This window comes from Grampus griseus (genome assembly GCF_964374135.1).
Source record: "Grampus griseus genome assembly, chromosome: 12".
In the NCBI taxonomy this organism is placed as follows: Eukaryota; Metazoa; Chordata; class Mammalia; order Artiodactyla; family Delphinidae; genus Grampus; species Grampus griseus.
This window is the reverse complement of record NC_139006.1, coordinates 784,845-800,661: the sequence shown is the minus strand read 5'-3', so window position 1 is coordinate 800,661 and position 15,817 is coordinate 784,845. Positions and strand designations below refer to the sequence as shown.

The 15,817-nt window shown below is 61.7% G+C and overlaps 1 protein-coding gene across 1 annotated transcript in view; it reads right to left on the bottom strand.

Annotated features, from left to right (window-relative positions):
* Positions 1-8,942: 8,942 nt before the first annotated feature.
* The window catches only part of GALNT9 (polypeptide N-acetylgalactosaminyltransferase 9), a gene marked incomplete at both ends in the record, with an annotated part of 90,848 nt that continues 83,973 nt past the window's right edge, over positions 8,943-15,817 (bottom strand). The window contains 3 exons of the mRNA XM_082667171.1: positions 8,943-9,089; positions 10,016-10,183; positions 13,861-13,956. Coding sequence (XP_082523297.1) covers positions 8,943-9,089; positions 10,016-10,183; positions 13,861-13,956 — 411 coding nt within the window. The remainder of the gene's footprint in view (positions 9,090-10,015; positions 10,184-13,860; positions 13,957-15,817) is intronic.

The following is a 15,817-nucleotide window of genomic DNA, read 5'->3' as shown; positions in this document are numbered from 1 at the left end:
GGCTCCTGGAAGGGAGGGGAGCCGGGCTCCAGGGTGGGCGTCCACGGGGCCTCCCGCCTCACATGGCCCCCCGCAGGCTCACTGCAACCCCCAGCTCAGCTCAGCCCTTCTACCCGGGGAGCCGAGCTTCCAGTGTCCACCCACCTGACCCGGCTTCTTGTCACTGGGCTGAGATGTGGCCCCCGGCCCGGCCCCTCTGTTTCTCGCTCTGCCGGGGGTCTCGCCTCCCTGGGGCCAGACGGTGCTGTTGGTCTCCAAGGCCGGCGCTCCAGGCCTCCTCCCGTTCTGCCAGGACAGCCCGTCTGCTCGAGGCCCAGGCTCGGCAGCGTCGGGGCGTGTACCTCACGCAGGCCCGGGGGAGGACAGCCCTCAGGATGGGTGAGCCGGGGGTTGGGGGCGCTTGTCCGCCATCGTTACCTCTGAGAGCGCACCTGGCCTCTGTGCCCCCCAGGCACGGGGCCAGCCTGCCAGGCTGCTCTGTCTTCCATAGACGTGTGGACCGTGTCCCCCTCCCCACTGCCGCCCCAAGACGTGTTTAGCTTCTCATCACTGACGCCTGCTTTCGCAGCGTCCTCGTGACCTTAAGTGGAAATGGGGCCGTCCGGGGAGGGTCTTCATCCACGGGTGGTGTCTCAGGAGCCGGGAAAAGGGGCACAGACCCACGCCGGGGGTGGGGGGGCGCTATCCTGAAGGCCTGGGCAGCCTGGTGGGCGGGGTCCCGGTGGGGGCACCTGGGATGTGCCTCCTGACGCCCTCGGCCCCCCTGGGAGTGACGGTGGTTGGCAGTCAGCGCTGTGGTCCCGTTTTATGCCCCCCTCCAGGCCTCGGGGCTGGCAGGGTTCTCTCAGGCTCTGCTCCCCCGTGCCCAAGGCAGCACGATTCTTTACTGTCCAGGAGACCTACCTTGTGTCTTTGGGGGTCCCAGCTGCACAGGGTGCCAGGAGACCCCGGTCCCTGAGCCTACTGGTGGCTCTGAGTAGCCCCTTTCTCTGCAGGGGCCCCCATGCTTTCTCAAAGCTGTTGGAGGACATTTCCTGGGCTCTGGGGGTCTTTTCTCCGCCATCCGCTCGGAGCCCCAGGACAAACAGCGTCCCTGGCTGTCCCCGCCTGCCCGGGAGAGGCAGGGCGGGGAGCCTCTGCCTGAAATGGTCCGTGGGCTTGGGGCAGTTGATGTCCTCATTTTTAATCCTCTGCTGCCCGACGCAGAAGACATTTGTCAAAGACAGTTTATCGACTTTGCTCCTGCTGTCGCTGTGCAGGGATATCGTCTTCCTTTAAGCGACGCTGGTGGGAGATCCACCCCGCGCTGCGGCTGGAAGCAGCAGCAGTTTGAAGCAGAAGTGGGTGTGACGGTCTGGGTCCAGGAAGGGGAGGATGTTCCCTTTTCCAAGCCTCAGGGATGCTCTAGGGTCCCCTCCCAGGCAAACGGCAAGGCTTCCGGATGCTGTGATGGGGATGACGGGGGCAGCGTCCTGGTCATCCGGTAGGGGAGAGCCATGGATCAGCTGGGGGCCACACGGTAAAGCCACTCTGACGGGGATTCTTTTAGTTCCTTTTGGAGGCTTTGGTGACTCCAGAACACAGCAGCTCTTTGGGCTTAAAATAACAGAGACCCACGGAGCAGTGGGGCTTCGCCCGAGGCCAGCGCACGAGGGGCTAACGCAGGGCCTGCCAGCGGGCCACCAGCCGTGCTCGGGGCAGAGATCCACAGAGCAGCGGGGCTTCGCCCGAGGCCAGCGCACGAGGGGCTAACGCAGGGCCTGCCAGCGGGCCACCAGCCGTGCTCGGGGCAGAGATCCACGGAGCAGCGGGGCTTCGCCCGAGGCCAGCGCACGAGGGGCTAACGCAGGGCCTGCCAGCGGGCCACCAGCCGTGCTCGGGGCAGAGATCCACGGAGCAGCGGGGCTTCGCCTGAGGCCAGCGCACGAGGGGCTAACGCAGAGCCTGCCAGCGGGCCACCAGCCGTGCTCGGGGCAGAGATCCACGGAGCAGCGGGGCTTCGCCCGAGGCCAGCGCACGAGGGGCTAACGCAGGGCCTGCCAGCGGGCCACCAGCCGTGCTCGGGGCAGAGATCCACGGAGCAGCGGGGCTTCGCCCGAGGCCAGCGCACGAGGGGCTAACGCAGGGCCTGCCAGCGGGCCACCAGCTGTGCTCGGGGCAGAGATCCACGGAGCAGCGGGGCTTCGCCCGAGGCCAGCACAGGAGGGGCTAACGCAGGGCCTGCCAGCGGGCCACCAGCCGTGCTCGGGGCAGAGATCCACGGAGCAGCGGGGCTTCGCCCGAGGCCAGCGCAGGAGGGGCTAACGCAGGGCCTGCCAGCGGGCCACCAGCCGTGCTCGGGGCTGCAGGCTCCTAAAATCTCAGCCACATCTCAAGCGAGCTCCAGGCTCTCGTCATGAGTAAAGTTCTTTGCACACCTTTGTTGAGAGCGTGCTCGTAATTCACCTCTCCGGGGAGGCCCTGGAGAGGCAGGGCTGGGACCCTCTCCCCGACTCTGGGGGCCCTGCCATGGGGCTGGGGGCTCCTGGCATCTTTGCTTCCCTGGCGTTCACTCCCCAAGGTTCCCCACTCCCAGCCAGTGCTCTCAGAACACCCTCGTTGAATAAGTGAGCGAGTGAATAAATGAATGAATGGCCCAGGCAAGAGGTATTTCCCTCCAGTCACCATTGAAAGGGGGTCTCAGGACAGGCTCCGGGGGGCGGCGGGCGTGTGGCTGGACCGACCACACGATTTGCCCAGCTCCTCGTCCAAATATGATTAGGGACCTCAGGTAAATATTAAATGCAGCTGGGGTCCTTCTGAGCAGGGAGGGGGGCACTGTGGGGATGCCAGGGGGCACCGTGCTGACCCTTAGTGAGTGTGTCTGGGGGTGAGGTCTATCCCCGAGAGAACGCCTGGGAGGCTGAGAGCACAGCGATGGGCCCTCTGTGCCTGTGGTTGGACCAGGGACCCCAGGACGGGGTAGGTGCTGGGGGGCCCCTCGTCCCCTTTCTTCTTCCAGGCCAGGCCCTCCCTCGGGGCTGCACAAGGGCTGCACTCATGCCAGGAGCTCTGTGTGCGGTGCTTTTCTCCAAACGGTGATGGGCAGTGTTTTATGAAGCTCTTCTATTGTCTGGCAGTCCTTTCAGGTCTCCTCTCACGCCATCTACGGGCACACAAGCTCTGGCTCTCCCCTGCGACGTGCTTTCTTCATTGGTCTCAGTATCTAAGCTGCCCTGCTGTGGGCTGAAATGTGTCCCCCCAAAACCATGAAGCCCTAACCCCCAGGACCTCAGGCTGTGACCTTATCTGGAGACGAAATCTTCACCGAGGTGATTGAGTTAAAATGAGGCCCTTAAGGTGTGGGCCCTGATCCAACAGGACTGATGTCCTTATAAAAGGGGAAATTTGGACTCAAGACACGCGCACAGGGAGAACATCACGTGCAGCAGAGGTAGGGATGGGCTGATGCTTCTACAAGCCGAGGGGTGCTGCCAGCGGACGGCCAGGACCTGGGGGAGGGGCAGGGACAGACCCCCTCGCATGGCCTCAGGAGGCGCACCTTGATCTCAGACTTCCAGCTTCCAGAACTGGAGACATGCGTGTCTGTTGCTGGAGGTGCCGACTTCGTGGCACTTTGTCTGGCGGCCCCAGCAAACGGGCTCTCCTTCCCCAGGGCCTCCTTGTCTCCGAGGCCTCTACACTGGAGCCCTTCCTGGCTTCTCCTCCCTGGCCACACTCACTCCTCGGTGATCTCACCTAGTCTGATGTCTTGAAGCAGCCCTGATCCCAGCCCAGACCTCTCCCCCAGGCTCAGACTCCATCGGCGCCCTCGGTGAGCTGTCCGAGGGGCACCGGCCCCCATGCACCTGTGCCCTTCCCCCACCTTCCCCTTCCCCAGACCCCCGTCTTGGTTGATGGCAACTCCGCCCATCCTGAGCCCAGATATCTGAATTGGAGGAGAGGCCGCTTCTCCTCTCTCACCCCCTCGTCTGGTCCTCACGGTCTCCGCCGCCACAGACAGTGACGCTGCCCCGCCCGACCTCCGATGACCCCACATCCCAGCTGGAGGCACTCCCCGAGGGTCTGCAAGGCCTACACGCTGCCCTGCTCTGACCACCTCCACTCCTCTGCCCTCGCCTGCCCCAGCCCAGGGCACTTGCTCGCTGGTTGCTGCTGCCCCAGGGCATTTGCACAGGCTGTCCTCTCTGGTCTTTGCTCAAGCGGCACCTTCTCCTGGGGTTTCCCCTGATGTCTCTCTAAGGGTTGCACACCAGCCTCTCCCTCTTCTGTGGTGCTTTGCTTCTCTCCTCAGCACTTACCACCACCCAACACGCAGTTTACCTGTTGCTTATCCTCGTCTGACCTGCTCTGTAAAGCGTGGAGTTGAGAACAGGAGCTCGCCACCGTCCTCACAACACAGATACATAAACGCAAATAATCTCAACTAGAGTAAATCACCAGGAAGTGGTGAGCTTTGAGTATTTATTACCTTTGCTTTTAGTATAATTGAATTGTAAGTGCAAGCAGTTTATTTTTAGCAATAGCTCTGGTTCACAACTGGTGCACAAAATTCCTGAAAATTTCAAAACTGGCTCTTGCCATCTGGAGTGGTCCAGCTTCAGGTGCTGCTGTGGGGGACACAGCAGGCCTGATTTCATCGTGGGTGCCTCTCAGCCCGGGCCCCGCAAGGGGGGAGGGCGTCCTGGGCCCTCTGCAGGGCAGGGGGACCCTCTGGCCCGGCTTCAACCCGTCCGAGTCAGGAGTCCGGTCCAGCTGAGACGAGCTGTGGCCGCCACCCCCGGGGTCTGCGCTCAGACCCGCCTCCTGCTCTATGGCTCTCCCTGCAAAGCAGAGCGTTCTGTGTCCCACGTTTCTTGTCCTTCGGCTCCAGGTGGCGTCAGCCGAAAGGATATGTTGGGAAATTGGGGGGTGGGGAGAAACCAGGGTGTTTCCCTCTCCACCTTTCGCTTTAGGGCTCTTTCTGGAAGCGCCGTGTCTCGTCCATCCGTCCTTCTGGCTGTGGCTCCTTGCTGTAGTTACACCACCCCCTCCAGGTCCCTTCAGCCAACGGAAGATGAGCCTCTGGGATGCCTCAGCCCTTCCGTAACTTGTGTGATCAATCCCTGGTCTCAAATTCCCTTTGTCTGGCGGATGGGTTGCAGGCTGGTACAGTAGGGGTGGCCTCAGCCATGGGCCAGCGGTTGGAAAACAAGACAAAGAAGAAACACTGTCCCTAAGGTAAAGGAAGTATGAACAGGAGGGCCAAATGGTTTAGGGGGCCGGGATGGCTTCAGTACCGTCCGTGGATGGCGTTAGTGGTTACTCTGAACCCAGGATTACAGAGGCGGGGGTCAATGAATCTGCATGTCACCATGAATTAGAAAGCTCTGTGAACTTGGCCCCAGACAGAGGCACTCCTGGGGTGCAGGCAGGGGTCTCGACCAGCAGGGACATCCCACCAGCCGTGGCCAAGTGTCGACCACAAAACTGCAGGGACCGCTCCCAGGGGCACCACCAAGTGGCTGCCCCACACACAGCAGCATGGAAACCGTGGTCCACCTTCAACTCTCTTTCCAGCTGACGTTTGGGTGGGGACTCTGCATGGAGTTACCCCCAGGATTCTTGGGCGGTTCTTCTAGAAAAGGGCGATCTTCATGAGGGATACACCTGCTCATGAGGCAGGTAAGGACTGCAGGGAACAGCCATAAGCGTGCTCCAGGGCCATGTATTAGGAGGAAGGCCACTCGGGTCCGATAGACGGCTGCCTCCCGCTAGGAGACCGTGGACGGCGCTGGGCTGACTGACAGTCCCGCTGCCCGTGGACCCAGCTCAGCACCTTTGTCCTCACGTGTCCTGGTGCCAGACAGGACCCTGACAGAACGCTCAGGTTTTCAAAACACGGGAACTCACCCCCTTCGAGGGGGTGAGAGGTTTGTCAAGACCTTGAGAAGCAAGTTTCCAAGTGTCAGCATTTCATGGGATCCTGTGTGGGCTGCAAACCGGCCGACTCTGACGGGAGTGTCAATTTGCCCAATGAACTGTAACACAGGTGAGGTTTAGAAGTTCGAGCCTGTGATATTTCCTATTTTAAACCACAGGCAATGCACTCTGCGTGCTAATGGCCGCTACCTGTCATAATTTCACTTAAGAAACTTCTGTATTCCTGCAGACCAGTCCTTGGCTAGAGACTGGCTTTTAAGGCTTCACTCACGGCCAGTTTTATTGCCTCCATCATCGTCTTAAATTTTGGGGAAAATCTGGAATAGAGAGAGGGTTTGGGGGACTTGGGTTAGAGCTGGTGGAATTCTCTGCTGAGAATGGAGAAATTGGGACACTTCAGAGCTCTCCCAGCAGCAGGAAGCAAGGAATTGGAGGAATGGGGTCAGGATCCCCAAGGAAGGAGAAGCAGAAGAGGGTGCCCGGTGGGCAGGGCACGGGGGGAGGGGCACGTGCCACTGGGCTCGGGATGGAGGACAGTGAAGTGTAGATTCATTACTTCACCCCAGGGCAGGGGGGCCATGGATGCATCACCAACACGCCCCCTCAGACTCCGAGGGAAGGCCAGAGCCCTCACTCTCCCCAGAGACCCAGAGTTCGCTTCTGTAACTGAGCAGAACCCTGTGTGGCCTTCTTGGGACAGACCCCCTGCCCCTGCCATGGCCTCCGCCTCCCTCTTGTGTGCAGAAAAACTTAGCCTCCTAGGCCTTCCCCAAGTTTCAAAGAATAAATTTAATCAGAGAAATGAGAAAATGCAAAAAGAAAGGAAAATAGTCAAGCAAGGCTATAATAGTTTAGTCATTAAACAAAGTCAAGGACCTTTAGTTCCTCCTCAAGGGCTGTAGATACTATGCTGAGCCGTGTCCTTGAGCTGTTTTGCGGATACCGAGACCCCCACCAGGTGGAGGAAGTTAACTCTATGCTGCCCACAAGCACGTAGACCCCAGACCGGCAGGAACCAGAAAGTTGATGGTGTTGACTCCCGATTACCTCACCACCAACCAATCAGAAGAAGGTCCACAAGGTGGCCATGCACCTGGAAACCTCCTCCCTCACCCCGTCTCTTCCTTCCCCTGAAGCCCTCAGGGAGTGCGGGGCTTTTGAGCACTATCTACCCGGACTCCTTGCTCGCTCCCCGCAGGAAGCGCTGCCCTCCCCTTCACCACAAACCCGCGTCGGCAGATCAGCTCTGCTGTGCGCAGGCGGCCGGACCCAAGTTTGGTTCAGAAACACTTCTGCTTCTTTCATATCTTCCAGGAAAACTTTCATCTCTTCTTTGGGGAAAATTCCCCCACGAGAGATAAGATCCCTGGCACTACCAGAAGGGACTTTTCCTCTCCCAGAAAGAGGCACTATGGGATTAATGACTGAGAGGCAGGGAGCAAGAGGGGGGAGCCCGGGAGGTGTGGGGGATGCACTGGCTCCCCGTCTTCTGGAAGGATGGGTTGCCTGGCCACAGCACAGTGAGAACAGGTAGGATCTTCAAGCCCCCCAGCTTGAAGCCCTGATGTCTGGAAACCCTGCCAGCCTGCTTTCCGGGTTACTCTATACGAATGGGGAGAAACTCGGAAGTTACTGATGGTGCTCACAATTTCTGTCCCTGGGAGACCACCAAAGGGGCCAGGAGACCCTGTGCATGGGGTGGGGGGAGCTAGGTGGGTTGGCTTTCGGGAGCTTGGCATCCCATCTACTGTTCATTTCCATGGCTGGGTGAGCCAAGCCCTGGGGCCCCTCACCGTGGCACAGCTGAGGCCTTCCACCATCAGACAGGAGGCAGGAGGAAGCAGCTAGGATTGGGAAGAAGCTAGCTTGGCACTGGACCTGATGGGGGAAAGGGACAGGCAGAACTTTTTGTCCTGCAATTTTTTTTTTTTTTTTTTTTTTGCGGTATGCGGGCTTCTCACTGTCGTGGCCTCTCCCATTGTGGAGCACAGGCTCCGGACGCGCAGGCTCAGTGGCCGTGGCTCCCGGGCCCAGCCGCTCCGCGGCATGTGGGATCTTCCTGGACCGGGGCACGAACCCGTGTCCCCTGTATCGGCAGGCAGACTCTCAACCACTGAGCCACCAGGGAAGCCCTGTCCTGCAATTTTAAGTGCAATCTTGAGAGGACCTCCTGGAGGCTCTGGGACAGCCCTGCTGGGGGTGTGCTGCTTCTCAGCTCCAGCCCTGGAGTGTGAAAGCCGCTGTGGACAGTACATAAACCGAGGGGTGTGGCCGTGTGCCAATAAAACTTTATTTATAAAAATAGGCGAGGGGCCGTGGGTCATCGTTTGCTGACCCCTGCCTTAGAGCAACACAAGAGGTGCCTGGCCCCGGGTGAGCCGCTAGAACAGGGTTCCTCCCTGGACGGCCGACCAGCTCTGGCTCCTGTGGGCGAGACATCAGGTCTGTACGGTTTAATCACTCTTTACTGGACTGAAGCAGTCACATCAGTCTCCTTGCACAAGCACTGCCGGGGGTTGTCTTTGAGGCCACGGCAGCTGCTGTCCCCATCCCCCCTCACCAGCCAGGGAGAGCCTAGCTCCGCTCGGTTTAGATGGAGGTGGTCACCGGGGCAGCCCCGCCAAGGGACGGAGAGGTCAGGAGCTCGGAGTTCACAGGGGGCTATTGCTGCCTGGGGGATGGACGGGAGCTTCAGCACATGCAAGGAGGTGGCCACTGGCGGCTCGACAGGAATACCGTAGAAAAGGCACGTGATTCAGGTCTGGAGTTGGCGGTCAGCTGACGCGCTCAGGCAGAGCCGCCAGCTGCGGGGGGTCCGCGCTGCTGGAGGGGGAGAGGTCCCCATGTCCCCATGTCCCCAGGGCCCGCCGGCAGCTGAGAATAGGTCCCCCCCCCCGAGGGGATGCGGGCACGGCCAGGGCCCTCTGGGTTCCAGTGGTGGGCTGAGTGGGAGGGGCCCCACGCCTGCCCCAGGTCCTCGGGGTCTGCGCTGGGGCGGGGGCACAGGGTGAGCCTGGGGGTCAGTGCCGCCCTGGCTTGATCCAGTTTCTGATGGTCCACTTCTGCCCTGAGCACCTCTGCACCACCAGCCGGAGCCCAAAGTTGGCGTCCTTGGACATCTCCACCTCCAGGCACCGGCCTGTGTCTCTGCTCACGATGGGACCGCCCTGCACGGGAGGGAGACCCAGTCAGCCCGGGGGTCCCATCGCAAGAGCTTCCAAGGAGTGGGGGTGATACCAAGGCCAAGCGGGTCACTGCACGGCCACCTGAGACTCGGGGTCCTGACTCTCCCAGTCCCTCTGTCCCCCATCCCTCGGTCCCTCCTGACCCCCTATCCCCCATCCCTCTGTCCCCCAATCCCTCTGTCCTCTCGCCCCCGCCCCCGTCAGCCATCTCCCTTCTCCTGGAGTCCCAGGAGTGATCAAGACAGTGGACCCCAGGGCCGCTGAGACGGGCTTCTCCCCCAGAATTGTCCCCCTGACCCCTGGCATGTCTGATTTGCCCATCAGTCACCTCTGCAGGCCCTCTGGTCCCCCAGACATCAAGGGCCCTGGCCCAAACCCAAGGACCCCCAAGCTCATGTCCTGTACGTCCTCTATCCTTCTCCAGACAGGTCCCTCCCATGCACGCTGGCCCTCAGCGTCCTGGCTCCAAACGCGGCCTCCTGGGGACCCGCTGGTCTTGTTGGGTCCACTTGAGACAGTGACAGCTCATCCCTGCAGCCTCTCCTGTAACCGGGAGCCCCCAGACAGGACCGTGCACGCATCTGTCCCAGGGTCTCCTGCGTGGGAGGAGTTGGGTCGATTTCAACAAATCTCTGGGGAGTCCAGTCTGGCCCCACTTGGCCAGCAGCTGGGGCGGGGCTTCCGGGGCAGTCAGACCCCATCCCTTCTGCCTAAAGCCCCTCCCCAGGAGGCCAGAAGAGGCAGCCACGGGGCTGCGAACAGCCCGGCCCTTCCCTGGCAGGTCCCCTAACGTCCGTGAGGGGGTCACGTGGGAGCAGCTGGTCCAGCCCCTGAGCCCTGCAGCCCCCGCTGCCCTCGGCTTCCCCACAGGCTGGTCCAGCGGCCCGGGGTCCCAGCAGCCCGCTGACCTGCGTGAAGTCCCACAGCCGCTGCGCTGGCCGGGCCACGTCCTCACACTTCCTCAGGGTGGGCGTGCGGCCCCTGCCGTCATCCACCAGGCACTTGGAGTCGGGCAGGAAGGCGGTGGAGCCCAGGGGGCCCAGCTGCAGCAGGCCCTCGGCGCTGTACCGCACCAGCTGGGGAGAGGCGGAGCGGGCGGTGGGCCGGGGCTGGCCTCACAGGGGCCACCCGAGGCCCTGGAGGGAATAGGTGGGGCATCGCGGGCGGGCCCAGCCCGGTCAGGGGCCAGCCTTGCTGGGGAGGGGCCGGGCCCCAAGGAGCCCCCTCGGCCCCAGGGCGCCTGAGAGGCCGAGGGCGGGGAGCCCACAGGGGATGCCTTCCGGTGGCCCTGCGGCCCCAGCCCCCTTTCTTCCACAAATTCCCCCAGCGGGATGCTCTCGGACTCCTTCCCCAGAGCTTTGCTCGGACCCCTCCCTCCATGGGGCCCAGAGCCTCGGCCTCAGACGAGGAGGAATTCACACATGCCCCGGGCCGCCCGTCTGCCCTCGAACCGGAGGCCGCCCCAAGTTCATGGTTCCAGGTCACGTCATTTGCCAAACACCAGCTCAGTAACGCCTGTGCACCCACGAGGAAACCAGTGCTCTAGGTTCCTCCGCTCCCCGGCTGTGTGGCTTTGGGCGAGTCACGCCACCTCTCTGTGCCTCGGTTTCCTCATCTGTGAGCGGGAGATGATGACAGTGCCGGCCGGGCAGGGCCACCGTGGGGAACCCACAGGCGTGTGGAGTGCAGGCTGAGCACAGCAGGTGCCGGGGTCGGTCAAGTGCTTCTCTCCTCTCCTTTCTCGCGTTTTCTCTCCCAGAAGAGTGGGCGCTCGCGCGCCCTCTGCTGTGTTTCCAGTACAACCTGGTGGCGCAGCACCTCCCCTGCACGTTCGCGCGGCCCTGCGACTCTGCCACCCCCACTTAGCATGGGGCCCACGTTCTCTCCTGCGTCCTCCTGGGGGCGGGGCGTAAACGCGCGTGGCACCTCCCACGTCTCCAGGGTGAGGAGGCCCGAGCAGCAGGGGGAGGCCGTGTGCGGAGGGGCCGAGGCCCCGGAGCGGCAGCTCACGGTGGCTCAGACGTGGCCTCACCAGCCTGCCGGGTGGCCTGGGCAGTGCCGTGCAGAGCGGGTCCTGCTGCAGATCTGTGAGTAAAATAAAGACTGTGGTCCTGGCGGGCCATTCTGCCTGGGGACAGGTGGTCACAGATATGCTCGTGTCCCTTCTCTGTAAACTTTCTGAAGCCACGGAGATTTGAATATGGGGTCCGCAGCCCCTGAAATGTCCAGCACAAGCTCCCAGCCGGAGCCCCTGCCACCTGTAGCTTCAGCCTTGGAGGTAAGCCCTGGCGGAGCTCGGAAGCGGGAGCCTCAGTGCCGGGAGCCAGCACGGCCCGTGCTCAGGGAGGTCTGTCCCAGACGCCGAGCGGGGCAGCGAGCCGGGCTGGGAAGGGCTTCGGTGACCACAGGCGTTGCCGCTGGCTTGTGGGGAAGCCGCGTGCTTTTAGAGATGCGCTCTGAAATACTGTGAGGTGACAGGACCTGACGCCTGCAACGTGCTTTAAAATGACTCGGAAAAAATAAATGGTGCAAATACGGCCCGATCTGAACACCACTGTGTCAGGATCGGGTGGAGAGCCGTGTCTGTGAGGGGCAGGGACAAGCATGTGTGCTTCACGGTTACTGCTGCACGTGTTTTCCCTTCTTTTCCCTCCATAAACCTGTAAAAAGGTAAAAACTTTTCTTTGGCCGGCGGGCTGCTCTTTGCCGACCCCATGAGTGTGTGGTTGGTCATCTGAAGACTTTTCTACTTTTCTGGAAGCTTGAAAGTGGTCAGAATAAAACCTGACAGGTTAAAGGAAGGGCCTCCTAACGACCCCCAGGCTATGTCGAGTCCAGCCCAGGAGGGGTCCCATGCCCACACGGGGGTGGACGCGCCTGCCCCGTGTCCCTCTCACTCACACTGGTCAGGCCAGTGCAGCGGACAGAGGACAGAGGGCTGGGCCCCATCGTGAGGGGTCCATGCACTGGTCTGTGTCTGCTCCCTGAAGACTGTTTACTAACCATCTGTACGTGTGCAGATTTTGGTCCGAGACTGGCTTTCTTTATGTTGTAGGCTGAACTGCTTCCCCCCCAGAAGTCATGTTGAAGTCCTAACTGGCACCTGTGAATGTGACCTTATCTGGAAATAGGATCGTTGCAGAAGTGCTCAAGGTAAGATGAGGTCATACTGGGTCAGGGCGGCCCTAATCCAACATGACTGGTATCCTGATAAGCAGAGAAAACAGAGACACAAGGAGAAGGCAGGGTGAAGACTCAGCCACAGGCCCGCCCAGGCCACGCGATGACGGAGGCAGAGCCTGGAGGGATGCGGCCACCAGACAAGAACTGTGGGACCACCGGGGCGGGAAGGGTGGGCCTAGAGCCTCAGGAGGGAGCACAGCCCTGCCCAGGCCGTGATTTCAGATTTCTGGTCTCCAGAGCTGAGAGGATAAACACCTGTCATTTAAACCAGTTCCCAGTTGGCCCCAGGACACTAACACAGCCGGGGATCGGGGTTTGGGGATGTAGCTTGTCCCCATGAACACCTCAGCAGCCTCCACTGAGACCAAACCGACTGAAGTCATTTGCAAAGGAGACACCACCACGGGCGTGTCCGGCCTGGTGGGCACATGGGTCCAACCGACCTCTCCGTGGGGCACGGTCCTGTGGACTGGCCTCCCCGTCCACCTGTGTCCACATCCACCCTGGTTCCAGCAGCGAGGCCGCTTCTGCCGGCCGCCCCAGGGTCCACTCGCAGGTGGAGGGGGGCGCTCCCCCAGGCGTCACGCGGCGTCCTTGGAACACCCACACCTCACTCAGCCACGCGATTCGCTGCCCCAGACACCTCCGCGGCTGGCCCCACGCTGCTCGCTCCACAGCAGGGCTTGCTGGGAAAGGACCACCGTCTACCCAGCCACCTGGAGTCGAAGAGGAGCAGGGCATGTTCGGCGACGCCCCACAGACGTGGCCTCTCACCTCAGGCCTGTACCGGCCAGAGGATTCCCCTCCTGCAGCTGAGGGCCCAGCAAACTGGATTTCTCCCGGGAGCCCACGTTTGCACCTCGACGGGTGATTCTGCTTCGCTCTCTTAAGGCAAGGCCACGTGCCAGCAGGGGTCCTGTGAAGAGGCTGCAGGGGTGCCAGGGGAGCACGGTCTTCTCCGCCGCCACAGGCTTGGCACCCCCCACCCGCGATGGACCCCTGCGCAGCTGTGTGGATGTCCCCGAGCGGGAGCAGGTTCAGAGAGCTTCAAGGGGGCCGAGTGTCATTTCGGGGGTTAATTTAAATCCCACCCACTGAGAATAAGCATTGTCACTGCAAGCAGAAGGCGGGTCCTCTTGGGATTGGAAACATCAGGCTGCGTCGGGGTCCAGCACACCAGCCCCGCCACCTCTGGAAACACACCTGCCTGGGGTCTGGACACCCGAGTGGCTGGCTTTAAAGCCCTCCAGGTGATAAGAACTGGTGGCTAATGTGATACTTCCTGGGTTACGTCTACACTGTGGCTACCATTTACCCTCGTTTTCCACTTCAGTCCACACGGCAGCCCTGAGAAATAGGTACCGTGATCATCCCCTCGATGAACAGGGAAACTGAGGCATGGGTGTCAGGTGATTCGCCCAAAGCAAAGCCGTTGCTCTTAATTTACCCAGGGCCTGAGCTCACAGCCAGCGGCATCAGAATGCCCCGGCAGGCCTGCCTCTGCCCCCCGGGAGCCACCTCCACCTGTGCTCGGGGCTGTGTCCCTCAGGAACGTCACCGCCACCCCTACCTGGGAGGACATCCCGTGGCAGGGGTACAGGATGGCACGGTCATCATCTTCTGCCCCCTGGTCCAAGCAGTAGCCGCTGGCTTTGCTGTTTCTCACCTACGACCAGAAATCAAAGCAGAGGCCCCGTCACAAGGGTGCTAAGTGCAGAGGCAGGCTAGAGGGAGCTTTACCGACCTGTCCCCTGCCCAGGACCCGTGGTCGCAGGAAGGGGTGGCCCTCCTGGGGTAAGAGGAGGGACGGGGGGAGGGGGGAGGAAAGGAAGTGGGAGGGCGAGAAGGGGAGGGGGAGGGGGGAGAGGAGGGGAAAGGGGGGAGGGGGAGGAGGGAGGGGGGAGGGCGAGAAGAGGGAGGGGGGAGGAGGCCGAGGAGGGGAAAGGTGGGGGGGGAGGAGGGAGGGGACAGTGCCCTGGCCGGTGGGCTGGCTGCGGAGGGACTGGCTGGGCTCCTCGGAAGGGATGACCGGGCCTGGCTCTGGGGGCGACGTGGACTGATGTGCCGCGCGTGCGTGCGTGTGTGGACCCAGCCACCCTCCCCAGGGCTCACCACAGAAGCGGAAGCCTCGGAAAACAGCGAGGAGGGCCTGGCTGGCTCCCGGGAACAGCCTCCCCACACTCACGCCTTTTGCCGCGTGACTGCGGCTCATCCCCTCACCGGGGGTCGGGGGGCTACTCCCACAGCCCCCGAGTCTGGTCTGGCCTGGAGGCTTGCTCAGCCAATAGACGCAACGGAGATGGCTGTGTGCAGCTCTGAGCCGCAGGACACCTGCAGCCCCCGCTCTGCCTTGACCCCTGACTCTACCCTGAGAACAAGCCAGCTGCCCGCTGGGGGTGACAGACATGTCACCTGCGCCCCAGTGCCCTGTTGACAGCCAGGCACCCTCCAGGTGTGCGGGTGAGCCTGTCCCCAGAGACCTGATGTCAGACTGGCCGAGGTCAGGGCTGCCCGGATGACCCCTAGACTTGCGAGCAGGCACAGGGGCGCTGCCCGAACCCTCTGTGTTCTGGGGATGTTTGTTTGGCAGCACTAACTAGCTGACACAGCACTCCCACCCCAACCTTGTCAGCTGGCGAAGTCCCTAACGTTACGGCTTCTGTGGGCGGGCGATGCATGAATTTCACTCATCATGGTCAGGAGCCGCAGGGCAGCCTGGGAGGGGCTGGGAGGACAGTGGCCTCCCGCCCACGCTGCTGATGTGCACCCGTGGAGCTCCCTGTCACGTGGGAAACCCCTGTGTCCAGAGGAGCAGGAATCTGGCTTGGGGGTGTACCAGGAGCTCCAGGAACAGACGGGCCTCCTGGGATTATCCCCCGCCCCCAGTATCACTTCTGCTTGGCCCACCTAAGTTCATGCATTCCTTCACCTTGGGGAGCCTGGGTCCCCGTGGAGGAGCTGAGGCCTGGGGTAGGGGGAGGCCTGTCCCCCAGCACAGACCAGGACGAGTGGGCAGGAACGCAGTGCCCTCCCCCGGCTTTAAGGAGAGGTGTGCGTGGCTGTGCACGTGGGGGCCGGTGCAGACACGTGGGTCTTCCACAGCTGGTGCCTGTACGGGTGTGAGTCTGTGTGTCCTGTCGTGCACTCGCATGCAGGCATTGTGGCACACAGACACGCTGTGTGTGTGAACGCATCCGTGTGCCGGGCTCTGCGCATATGTGCTTATGTGTTCACGTGCCATTTTGTCTCAGTAACAAGTATTTGCACCGTGCAGGGCAGGCAGCTTGGGTGGGGTCTGCATACACAGGTGAAGATGTACAGGTAGCTTTCTGTGTGTCTGTGAGCAGAACAGTGTGCAAATGTACACTTCTGTGTCTGTGTGCACTTACACCCATATGCATGTGCATGAGGGCATGTATAAACACACGTGTGCGACACAGATACGTATGCACACACGTGTCTCTGAATCTGCTTTGTGTACCTCGGTATGCAGGCACGAGTGTGTGTCCCTGCGGCTCTTACACTGG